Raw genomic sequence first — 12882 nt, 5'->3', positions numbered from 1 at the left:
CTCTATCTGCCCTGTATACACAATACATGATGTGTTACCTCATCCAAAGAAGAGAAGGGTCCACCTTGGGGGGATAGGGACTCGATAGAGTTGACCAGGGTCTTCTGTTGCCCTTCAGCCTGGCTTATCACCTACATGCAGACACAAAGATTATTATATATATATATATATATATATATAGCCTAACTGCAGCATCATAGTAATCACTCGCTGTCAGTTATAGCAATTATCTGTCACATCAACTGCCTCGCAGCAGTGACACATAAATGGGGATGCAGTTGCCGCCCAGGAACAAACACAGATTATCTCATTTTCTGTTGCTGCGGAAGTTTTCAGTATACAGAATTATCGTACCGATAAGTCCCACAGTATTTTTAGTGAAGTTAGAAGTTATTTATTCCATGCTTTGAACAACTAGACTAGTGTGACGTTACACTGTGTTACAACAGCAAATAAATCCACTGCAGGTTTGCATTAAGTTCAACTTTGACATGTGTCTTTGCGCTGTAAATCAAAAAAACAAAAAAAGGGTGTACGTTCCCATTCTGCCAGACATACAAACGGGTGACAAATTAAAGTAAAAACCACAATGAGGGGGAGAAACATAATGCAGATGCTTCGGCACAGGTCCACTGCGTGGTACAATGTATAAAAATGCTGAGCAGGCCCAGTTGATTGTGATTTCGTCAGACAGATTTTATAGTTCAATTTAATTCAATTAAATTTTATTTGTATAGCGCCAAATCATAACAGAAGTTATCTCAGGACACTTTTCAAATAGAGCAGGTGTAGACCGAACTCCTTATAACATTATTCACAGAGACTCAACAGTTCCCACCATGAGCAGGCACTTGATGACGGCGGCAAGGAAAAACCTTTTAAGAGGCAGAAACCTCGGACAGACCCCGGCTATAGGTGGGTGGTCGTCTGCCTCGACAACAGGTTTACAGAGCTTTAATTTCTGCCTGTATGTAGGAATCAGGTGAACCATGATGTGGTCAGAGAGCCCAGTGCGATGCGGGGGACAGCATGATAAGCTCTGCTGACTGTAGTGTAACAGTGATCCAGTATGTTCTCCTCTCTGGTCGAGCATTTAATAAACTTTATTTGGGGAGTTTGTGGCTGAGGTTTCCTTTGTTAAAGTCACCAAGGACAATAACTAAAGAGTCCGGATTAGTCTGCTCCACACACAGTATCTGGTCGGCAAGCATACGCTGTGCCTCCTGCATGTTGGCCTGTGGTGGAATGTAAATAGTGACCAGAATGAATGAAACAAACTCACGGGGGGAGTAAAAAGGTTTACAGTTAATGAAGAAAGATTCCAGATTAGGAGAGCAGTGCTGTTGGATCACTGTCACATCATTACACCAGCTACTGTTGTTGTAGAAACAGATTCCTTCACCCTTGTTTGAGTGTTCTGTGTCACAATCCGGTATCGGTATCGATCGATCCACACAGCCAAGTTTCCGTGAAGCATAAAACAAAAGATGAAGTCTCTGTTTTCCCAAAAATTAGCTGAAGTTCGTCCATTTTATTGCACAGTGAACGCACGTTGGAGAGGAATATTCTAGGTAATGGTGTGCAGAGACGCGCAAGCGCACCTGCACATTTTCCCCTCCTCCTGCGTTTCATACCTTTGACCACAATGTCCAATAATTCTCTTAATAATAATAAGAGAGAAGAAAAGTGGGAAAGAGATCAGTTGGAGTTGTTCCCCTGATGTTCATGCGCTCTTCTCTAATGAAAGAGCTCCAGGTATCACAGCCGAAAACTGAATTAACAAACAAAACAAGGAAAAACAATGCGCACCAACACACCAAGGCGACCATTCGTGGCGCCATCTTAGGTTAAGGATGTTAATGTGTATAAAGAGCTCTAATTCCATGCATTGTGTGTCTCACACATAGCACTCAGATTGTGGCTCACTCATACGTATCACTCTCAGGAGATGATGAGTCATCAGTGTTCTCTGATGAAATAGCAAGAGAAGAGGTATTACATGACTCAATGATAGCACAGTTAACACACACACACTGCCTTAGATACAATGTACACAAACTTTTGCTTTCATTATTAGCAGCTTTGGGTCCATCAGCCATTTTTCTCTGAAAAAAAAGGAATAGAGAAAACAGAAGTGTAGATTGAGAGGGTTCAGAAGGACCTCATAGGTTCATATTGTGTGTGTCTGTGGCCTTATATCTCCTATGAAGCCACAGTGCGCAATGTTAGCAAACTTTATGGATAGATACTGCCAGTGCTTAAGGTTTATTAATGTGCATTGTCCCTTTTTAAATAAATTCACTTCAAACTTCAAACAGATAACATTGAATATTACACAACATTTATTTACAGATACAGATAGAGCCAGCTTACATGGTGAGCTACGATACCAGGGTACACCATTTACAGATTTTGAAAGTGACAAAGGAGTTATGAGCGGAAGCTGTATACCAAACCTATATTCAAAATTAAATTTATTTAAGTAATTACCAATAATGATTGTAATGAGGTGTGGCAGTCAGGATCAGTGGTATGGGAAAGTGCATGCGTGTGATGGCTAATGGGTAGGCCATGTTCTTTGTGTAAAACAAACATAAAGCCACACTGCCATGTCCACGTTTGGAGCAGCCGCATGTGAATTAAAATAATATATATTTTGAATTGCCAACAGTTGAACAATAGCCTAGAGAAAAAGTAGGCAGACCTCCACTTCCCTCACCGATGCCTGACAAATGTATTAGACTCTTGGATTTTCTGTGTCTGAATAGGACTGAATGCTATTTGGAAGCTTTTAACAGTGAGATGAAGCCATGGGGACATTGGGTGATTTAGTGTAGTTTGATGACTAACAGCATCAAAGCACACTGCTTGGGTTTCTGCACCTCGTCCATTTAGGAACAAAAATACAGGTATTTTAATGTCACTGCACATCACAATCCGGAGTGAGCATTACCTTTAATGTACATGGTGTCAGGGAGCACAAACCATTAGTGATATCCCTGGCTCTTGGTTCAGCTGTTTGAGTACAGAGGAGTAAAGCAGCACTGAAAAGATGAATAAGATGAACCTCATAGTAATGAGCATCTGCACTGGAACACCGTTCAGCCATAACATTATGACCACCTGCCTAATATGTATGGTCCCCCCGTGACCTGTCGAGGCATGTACTCCACTAAACCTCTGAAGGTGTGCTGTGCTCTGGCAGCATATCCTTACGTCCTGTAAGTTGTGAGGTGGGGCCTCCATGGATGGGACTTGTTTGTCCAGCACATCCTACAGATCCTCGATTGGATTAAGATCTGGGGAATTTGGAGGCCAAGTCAACCCCTTCATTTGTTGTTAAAACCTAAAACCTGACAGTCCAGAGTTGGGACCAGGAAGCAGAGCTGTTGTCTTACACACTTCTCTGCGCTTTCTTTAGAACAGTCACCCACCCAAAACCCCATAGAGACTGTGTCTGTCCCCCGACCACCTAAATTATTTAAAGAAATAAAAACAAGAGGAGTTCAACATAAAAATCTAATAAAAATTAAAACCAACTCCTCAGTAGCACAAAATAAGAGAATGAAATGTGGGCTGTTAAATATCAGGTCTCTGATTGATTTACTTTGTCTTACTGAGACCTGGTTGTCCCACGAGGAGTATGTTAGCCTAAATGAATCCACCCCCCCCCCAGTCATATTAATACTCACATTCCTCGAGGCACTGGCCGAGGAGGTGGAGTAGCAGCCATATATGATTCGAGCGTTTTAATGGACCCTAAACCTAAACTAAATTATAATTCATTTGCAAGCCTTGTTCTTAGTCTTTCTCACCCAAACTGGAAAACACTGCAGCCAGTTCTATTTGTTATAGTGTACCGCGCTCCTGGACCGTACTCTGATTTTATATCTGAATTCTCAGAGTTTTTATCAAGTTTAGTCCTTAAATCAGATAAAGTAATTATTGTAGGTGATTTTAATATTCATGTGGATGTTAACAATGACAGCCTTAGTAACGCATTTATATCATTAATAGACTCAATTGGCTTCTGTCAGAGTGTAAATAAACCAACTCATTGTTTAAGTCACACTCTTGACCTTGTTCTATCATATGGCATTGATATTGAACATTTAATAGTCTTCCCACATAATCCTTTCCTATCTGACCATTATTTAATAACTTTTGAATTCATACTATTAGATTATAAGCTATTAGGCAAAACTTCCTACAGCAGATGTCTATCTGACAGTGCTGTAGCTAAATTTAAGGAGGAGATTCCTTCAGTGTTTACTTCAATGCCATGTCTGAATTTAACAGAGTCCTATAAGGACTTTAGTCCCTCTGAAATTGATAATCTTGTCGATAGTGCTGCAGGCTCACTACGATCAACATTAGACTCTATCGCTCCTATAAAAAGGAAATTATTAAAACATAGGAGACTAGCACCGTGGTACAACCACCAAACCCGCCAGTTAAAACAAATAGCTAGGAAATCTGAAAGGAAATGGCACTCTTCCAAATTATCAGAATATGGCTCAATTTGGCAAGATAATCTTAAAACTTATAGAAAGGCCCTCTGTAATGCCAGAGGAGCCTATTACTCAGCACTAATAGAAGAAAATAAGAATAACCCTAGGTTCCTCTTCAGCACTGTAGCCAGGCTGACAGAGAGTCACAACTCTATTGAGCCACATACAGTGGGTACGGAAAGTATTCAGACCCCTTTAAAATTTTCACTCATCATTGCAGCCATTTGCTAAAATCAAAAAAGTTCATTTTATTTCTCATTAATGTACACTCAGCACCCCATCTTAACAGAAAAAAACAGAAATGTAGAAATTTCTGCAAATTTATTAAAAAAGAAAAACTGAAATATCACATGGTCATAAGTATTCAGACCCTTTGCTGTGACACTCATATTTAACTCACATGCTGTCCATTTCTTCTGATCCTCCTTGAGATGGTTCTGCTCCTTCATTGGAGTCTAGCTGTGTTTAATTAAACTGATTGGACTTGATTAGGAAAGGCACACACCTGTCTATATAAGACCTTACAGCTCACAGTGCATGTCAGAGCAAATGAGAATCATGAGGTCGAAGGAACTGCGGCAAGGCACAGATCTGGCCAAGGTTACAAAAGAATTTCTGCAGCACTCAAGGTTCCTAAGAGCACCGTGGCCTCCATAATCCTTAAATGAAAGAAGTTTGGGACGACCAGAACTCTTCCTAGACCTGGCCGTCCAGCCAAACTGAGCAATCGTGGGAGAAGAGCCTTGGTGAGAGAGGTAAAGAAGAACCCAAAGATCACTGTGGCTGAGCTCCAGAGATGCAGTAGGGAGAAGGGAGAAAGTTCCACAAAGTCAACTATCACTGCAGCCCTGCACCAGTCGGGGCTTTATGGCAGAGTGGCCCGACGGAAGCCTCTCCTCAGTGCAAGACATATGAAAGCCCGCATAAAAACACATGAAGGACTCCCAGACTATGAGAAATAAGATTCTCTGGTCTGATGAGACCAAGATTGAACTTTTTGGCGTTAATTCTAAGCGGTATGTGTGGAGAAAACCAGGCACTGCTCATCACCTGCCCAATACAATCCCAACAGTGAAACATGGTGGTGGCAGCATCAGGCTATGGGGATGTTTTTCAGCTGCAGGGACAGGACGACTGGTTGCAATTGAAGGAAAGATGAATGCGGCCAAGTACAGAGATATCCTGGAAGAAAACCTCTTCCAGAGTGCTCAGGACCTCAGACTGGGCCGAAGGTTCACCTTCCAACAAGACAATAACCCTAAGCACACAGCTAAAATAACAAAGGAGTGGCTTTGGAACAAATCTGTGACCATTCTTGACTGGCCCAGCCAGAGCCCTGACCTAAACCCAATTGAGCATCTCTGGAGAGATCTGAAAATGGCTGTCCAACACGTTCACCATCCAACCTGACAGAACTGGAGAGGATCTGCAAGGAAGAATGGTAGAGGATCCCCAAATCCAGGTGTGAAAAACTTGTTGCATCTTTCCCAAGAAGACTCATGGCTGTAGTAGCTAAAAGGGTGCTTCTACTCAATACTGAGCAAAGGGTCTGAATACTTATGACCATGTAATATTTCAGTTTTTCTTTTTTAATTAATTTGCAAAAATTTCTACATTTATGTTTTTTTTCTGTCAAGATGGGGTGCTGAGTGTACATTAATGAGAAATAAAATGAACTTTTTTGATTTTAGCAAATGGCTGCAATGAAACAAAGAGTGAAAAATGTAAAGGGGCCTGAATACTTTCCGTACCCACTGTATCACCACAAACTTAAGTAGCAATGACTTCATGAGCTTCTTCTATAATAAAATTATCCCAACTAGGCTGCTTAAAGAAGTTGTTCCCTTAATTGGCACTTCTTTACTGGATATGATTAATCTTTCTTTATTATCAGGATATGTACCACAGTCCTTTAAAGTAGCTGTAATTAAACCCCTTCTTAAAAAGCCCACTCTTGACCCAGGGGTTTTAGCCAACTATAGACCGATTTCTAACCTCCCCTTCCTCTCTAAGATTCTGGAGAAAGTAGTCGCCAGAGAGCTGTGTGACTTTCTACATAACAATAGTTTATTTGAGGATTTTCAGTCAGGATTTAGAGTTCATCACAGCACAGAGACAGCTCTGGTTAAAGTTAATAATGACCTTCTGATTGCTTCTGACAATGGACTTGTCTCTGTACTTGTATTATTAGATCTTAGTGCTGCATTTGACACCATTGACCATGATATTCTTTTAGAGAGACTTGAGCATCAAATTGGCATTAAAGGAACCACACTAAGCTGGTTTAAGTCATATTTATCAGATCGCTCGCAGTTTGTACATGTTAACGATGAATCTTCAATAAATACTACAGTTAGTCATGGAGTTCCACAAGGTTCTGTACTTAGACCAATACTATTTACTTTATATATGCTCCCTTTAGGCAACATTATTAGGAATCACTCCATTAACTTTCACTGTTATGCAGATGATACGCAGTTATATTTATCAATCAAGCCCGATGAAATTAATCAATTATCTAAATTACAAACATGTCTTAAGGACATAAAATCCTGGATGACCTGCAATTTTCTGATGTTAAACTCGAAATTCTTGTTCTTGGCCCCAAAAACCTTAGAGACTCACTGTCTAAAGATATAGTTACTCTAGATGGCATTAACTTGGCCTCTAGCACCACTGTCAGGAATCTTGGAGTTATCTTTGATCAGGATTTGTCATTTAACTCCCACATAAAGGAGACCTCTAGGACTGCCTTCTTTCATTTACGTAATATTACAAAAATTAGACACATACTATCACAGACAGATGCAGAAAAACTAATCCATGAATTTGTTACTTCAAGGCTGGATTACTGCAACTCTTTATTATCAGGTTGCCCCAATAAGTCCATCCTCTCCTGTGGAACCAGCTTCCAGTTGTGGTTCGGGAGGCAGACACCCTCACCACATTCAAGAGTAGGCTTAAGACGTTCCTCTTTGATAAAGCTTATAGTTAGGGCTGGATCAGGTGAGTCCTGAACCATCCCTTAGTTATGCTGCTATAGGCCTAGACTATCGGGGGATTTCCCATGGTGCACTGAGCTCCTCCCTTCCTCTCTCTTTCTGCACTCATTCATGTTCCATTAATGCATGTTACTAACTTCACTTCTTCCCCGGAGTTCTTGTGCTTTCTCGTCTCGCAGGTTCTTATCGATCCTGGTGGAGCCTCCTGCCATGGTCCTGCTAGATTGCCATTGCCAATACTGTTGTTGCTGTGCACCTGTCTGTCTGGCTGTCTCTCTCTCTCTCTCTCACCCCAACTGGTCGAGACAGATGACCACCCACCTAGAGCCGAAGGATCTGTCCTAGGTTTCTGCCTTTTAACAGGCAGTTTTTCCTTGCCCTTGTTGCCAAGTGCTTGCTCATGGTGGTACTGTTGGGTCTCTGTAATTAATGTTTTAAAGAGTTTGGTCTAGACCTGCTCTATTTGAAAAGTGTCCTGAGATAACTTCTGTTATGAATTGGCGCTATACAAATAAAATTGAATTGAATTGAATTGTTGTGCTCCTTCAAAACCATTCCTGAACCATTTTTGCTTTGTGGCATGGTGCATTATCCTGCTGAAAGAGGCCACTGCCATCAGAGAATACAATTTGGTAAATGGAACTGTACTTGTATAGCGTCTTTCTAGTCTTCCGACCACTTTTACACTACGTGCCATATTCACCCTTTCACACACATTCACTCAGCGATGCACAGCATCTGTCATGGCTCTGCTCCCCTCCTGCTCCCTTTGCTCCTCCCCCTTCCCTGTGTGTCTGAGGGTGCGGCCTCCATTCTCCTCACCTGCTGCCTGCTGTCTCACCTGCTCTCAATCATTCATCATTCCTCAGTCTTCAAGAACCCCGGTCTTCCTCCCATTCATCGCCAGATTGTTTCAGCCTATGTGGTGGTAACTCTCGTGGCTCCTCTCAGTATTAAGTTAGGCAACTTCAAGCCCTCTTGTGTTTTCCCTGTGCCTGTCCCCTTGTCTAACCGTTTCTCTCCCGTGCCCCAGGGTCCCTTTGTGCAGTTTGGCTTCCTGTGTCCGCTCACCTGTGCCTCTGTGTCTCCGGTCTCTTCCGCCATCTCACCCACCCGTTCCTGCTGTGGCCGCCCCTCATCCCCCCTGCGTGTGTGTGTGTGCGTGGAATAAAACCCCCTTTAAACCTTCCATACTGTCTGGGTGTCTGCTCCTGGGTCCGGTCCTAACACCAGCCCTGTCAGCATCGGGAGCAATCTGGGGTTCAGTATCTTGCTCAAGGATACTTCTACATGTGGCGGGAGGAGCCGGGGATTGAGCCACCAACCTTCCGATTAGTGGACGACCCACTCTACCTCTGAGCCACAGCCGCCCGTTTTTCTCCTCCTTCTAACACATCAACTTTGAGGACAAAATGTTCACTTGCTGCCTTATTGATCACACCCACTCCTATTACACCTCTATACACTCTGTCCACCTCTCTCGCCAGTCCACAGAACCTTTTCTCATATTTATCCTCAACAGTTCCCCTAAACTGCAATCTCTTAATTACATTTCACACAGTGGAAACTACAAGCTGACAATGCTTTGTGCACATCAATAACAAACTATATACTTATATATTATATAACTCATTTTCAAGCCGCTTACAGGACCCTATGGTTGATGAGTGTTTGCACAAGGTTTGAAAAGTCAGACTACTTGTAAAGCTTTGAAATTGGCCAAATCACAATTGTTCACATGCTAAGGGCCTTGTAAAAAGAATTTGAGACTGCAGTACTCTTGGGTTGCCCAAACATTTGCACATGCCACAATTATGTTTTATTCTATTGAAATTTTGTGTTTAATTTATGATAAACACAAAACTATGTATACATTTTGCTGAAAATTTTGTGTTTTATTTTCTATATCCTAGAGAGGCTGTGTTTACAGCTTTACTATTAAAGAATCACCAATATACACCACTTGGTAAGGGTTGGCCAAACTTTCTCATACAACAGTAATAAAGGTCCAGTGTGTTGGATTTAGTAGCATCTAGCAGTGTAGTTGCAGATTGCACAATATTGCGAAGGAGAAACTATGGTGGCCTTGAAACATGCAAAAACTTGTTTTCTTTTTCCTTTCTGGGCTTCTGTAGGTTCAACATGAATCCTCTATAAACACTAAAGTTAGTCATGCAATTCCACAAGGTTCTGTGCTTGGACAGATTATGTTCACCTTATATATGCTTCCCTTAGGCAACATTTTTAGGAATCTCTCCATTAACTTTCATTGTTATGCAGATGATACCCAGTTATATGTATCAATCAAGCCTGATGAAATGATCTTATGAATTATGAATTATCTAAATTACAAGTATGTCTTAAGGACATAAAACCCTGGATGTCCAACACCTCAGAAACTCACTCAAAATATCGTTACTCTAGATGGCATTTCCTTTGTCCTCCAGCACCGCCGCCAGGAATCTATTACTAATGTATTAGCTTCTCTGCACAGGCTTCATGTAAAATTCAGAATAGAATTTAGAATCCTCCTCCTCACCTACAAAGCTACAAGGCCCCTTCATATTTTAAAGAGTTCATAGTACCCTATTACTACAGTGGCCGACAAGGGCAAGCGTGCCGCAAATGGGCAATGTCCTTTTTAAACACTTGGCCATAATCTTTTATGATATTATAATATTATAATTATATTATAATAATATTATTATAATATTATAGAAGAATATTCTTCTATAATATTATTTTATTTATTATTTATTATAGAAGATAATATTATAATAATATTAAATAATATTATTATAATATAATAAAAGATTACGGCCAAGTGTTTAAAAAAGACATAAAGGAAAACGTACCTTTTCACTATCCTCTCCAAAACGTAGCCAACTTTCTTCTTCTTCTTCTTCTTCTTCTTCTTCTTCTTCTTCTTTTTCTTCTTTTTCTTCTTAATGTCTTTCGGGTCTGGTCCCACAGGACTGGTTCATCCCTCAGGTCGGGTCCCCCTAGTGGCCCGGCGCACTCTTCCGTTTTGTGGAGCGAATTTGCAGCATTTCTCTCTTGTAGATGTTTTGGGGTTTTGTGTGTTTTTGGTATTTGCAGCATTTTTCTTTGGCATTTGTTTTGTGGGTTTGTAAGTTTTTGCTTCTGCTTTGTTTCTGTGATTGCAGCATTTTTCTGTTGCTGCGTTTTTCTGTTGCATTTGTTTTATATGTTTGTGTGTTTTTGGTTTTGCATCACCGTTTGTGGCGCGTTTGCTCGTTTGTGGCGCGTTTGCCCCTGTCGGACACGGTATATTACCCCACTAGAACACTGCGCTCTCTGAATGCAGGGCTACTTGTGGTTCCTATAGTTTCTATGGGGGTCCTCTATGACCATGGCAAAATGGCCCCAAAAACTGAACCCCACAGGGCTCTTTTACTGATATGCATAAAAATCAGTTAACACGTAGAACTTATCCTCACTTACAGTAGATACGGCGGGAGCCATGTCTCAAACCCAAAAGGACGTTTTTTCGTAGCCACCTACTGGCAACAGGAAGTAAGCGCTGCGTGGCGATTTTGATCAGATTTCCGTGAAATGTTCATGTTGTTGTCCGCACGTGTTACGCCAGCACATGACACGGCCGCAGCATACCACCAACGCCGATTGCAAGGGCCCGTTCATCTCTGCTCGCAGCTTTAATTAGGGCCCGAGAACAAATCTTGCAAAGGCCCTATTGTATCTGTAGGAATTATTATTATTCAGACATTTCAATTGGCCAAACTTGGCACACACAACCCACATGGAAGCATTTTACATTTCATCTGGATATTGCCTGTGGGTGTGTCAAAATGGCTCTATAGCGCCCCCTACAAATTTTCAAAAACGTAGCCCCGGTGTCCTGTTTTGCGGATATGAATGACAACTGGCTGGTATATGTATCATGTCAGGATGTACAAAAAAGCCTCTTGGAACCATATCATAAACCCAACAGCAGTCGGCCATTATGAATGACAAATTTTGCTGCCATTTCTAGGCCTTGTATTTTTTACAAATTTCTCCTAGGGAACTAATCAGAATAACTCCAAATTTGGATTTAAAGTTGTCCTCTTCATGAATATTCATTGAACATTGCCAATTAAAAGTTGTGATATTTGTTACTTCTTGTCAAAGGGCGTGTCCATGGCGTGCCGTAAAAGTCTGCCATTTTGAATTTCCCAGTGATTTTCTGTGGTTTTTCGGGTTTAATTTGAAGGAATGTTACGTTAGCTAACATACCAAGCTTGTTAAGCTTGGTATGATTCATGTCAGCAAAACACAACGTTAATATTGAGTGTGGTTTTAGTCGGGATGGGTTGCTTGTTCTGTTTACAGGCAGCAAATCTTTATCATACCATTAAGGTTATGTTACTAACGTTACAGACACTTGTTGATGAGTCAACCTAATGTACAGCTCAGTAATAGCGTTAAAGAAGCGAGCGGTGGAAAAACAGGAAGGCGACAGTACTGTTTTGTACAGTTTCTGCACAACGTATGAGTTGAAAAGGCATGTTGTTGTCACGTAAGGGCCCTGATCATGTTGCACAGACATTTTAATTGCATTTTGTGTCTGTTAAGAGGAGCAAAAGGCACTCTTTAGGATATGCCCCCAAGAAGTGTATTATAACTAACTGGGAGCTCTGGCCATTAGCTGCAGGAACTCCAGTTTGCTAGCACCAATTCTGGTCGTTCTTTTCCCTATCGACAGTACTCGGTGACCTCTAGTGATCAAGACTAGGGTAAAAATCTGCCGAAGTTCCCCTTTAACTTACGTTACGTTGTTATAACGTAATTGTACTTGCTTGTGTAATAACGGTAGCAGTTTTGGTGCCTTCTGAAAATATTAATTTAAAAGTTATAATGCAGCCTAACTTCTGGTCACAACGTGTGTGTGTAGGTGTGTCTGTGTATGTGTGTGTGTGTGTGAGAGAGAGAGAGATGACTGGTCTAATGTATTGTAATGTAATGCTCTATCATTAGAACTAACTGGAATCTTTTTGTGTTTGTCTCCTGCCCTGCCTATCCCTCCCTTGTTAGCTTTAGATGGTCAGATGTGACTATTTCACATTAACACCTTGTTATAACATCCAAAATGTTAACCTACAGTGCAGAGCTCAGAACCTGAGGATTCTTCAGTTGTTTTTTGCATTTAAAACATAGTCACTATTTTCTGCAGTTGTTTGGGAAAATGCTACAACACTGATTTCCTGTGAAACTCCAGCATTGTTCATTTAAAATGAACTATAAATAAAATCCTACTTTTTACTGTAAAGACCTTTAAGTAATGGTTTCTCTCTGTGTGTGTGTCCCCTCCAGGAGCATCAAAGATCCAGATGATTTCTGGCAATTTG

At 41.2% G+C, this 12882-nt stretch overlaps 1 protein-coding gene and 2 long non-coding RNA genes across 7 annotated transcripts in view; 1 reads left to right on the top strand and 2 right to left on the bottom strand.

The window, feature by feature from the left end:
* The window catches only part of LOC127367489 (uncharacterized), a 118870-nt gene that overhangs the window by 41430 nt on the left and 64558 nt on the right, over positions 1-12882 (bottom strand). The window lies entirely within an intron of this gene.
* LOC127367437 (oxysterol-binding protein-related protein 11-like) overlaps positions 1-12882 on the bottom strand; it is a 71135-nt gene that overhangs the window by 41430 nt on the left and 16823 nt on the right. For all 5 annotated transcript variants that reach the window (XR_007885473.1, XM_051407286.1, XM_051407290.1 and 2 more), the window contains one exon: positions 39-131. Coding sequence is in view for 4 of the 5 variants with exons in the window: in XM_051407286.1 (XP_051263246.1) it covers positions 39-131 (93 nt within the window). In the remaining variant the exon portion in view is untranslated. The remainder of the gene's footprint in view (positions 1-38; positions 132-12882) is intronic.
* LOC127367490 (uncharacterized) lies at positions 7792-8702 on the top strand. The gene is made up of 2 exons (XR_007885487.1): positions 7792-8441; positions 8547-8702. It is a non-coding gene; the product is annotated as an uncharacterized LOC127367490 (long non-coding RNA).

This window comes from Dicentrarchus labrax, unplaced genomic scaffold, assembly GCF_905237075.1.
Source record: "Dicentrarchus labrax unplaced genomic scaffold, dlabrax2021, whole genome shotgun sequence".
NCBI classification, from domain to species: domain Eukaryota; kingdom Metazoa; phylum Chordata; class Actinopteri; family Moronidae; genus Dicentrarchus; species Dicentrarchus labrax.
The sequence above is the reverse complement of the archived record's forward strand: the minus strand, read 5'-3'. Positions and strand labels throughout refer to the sequence as shown.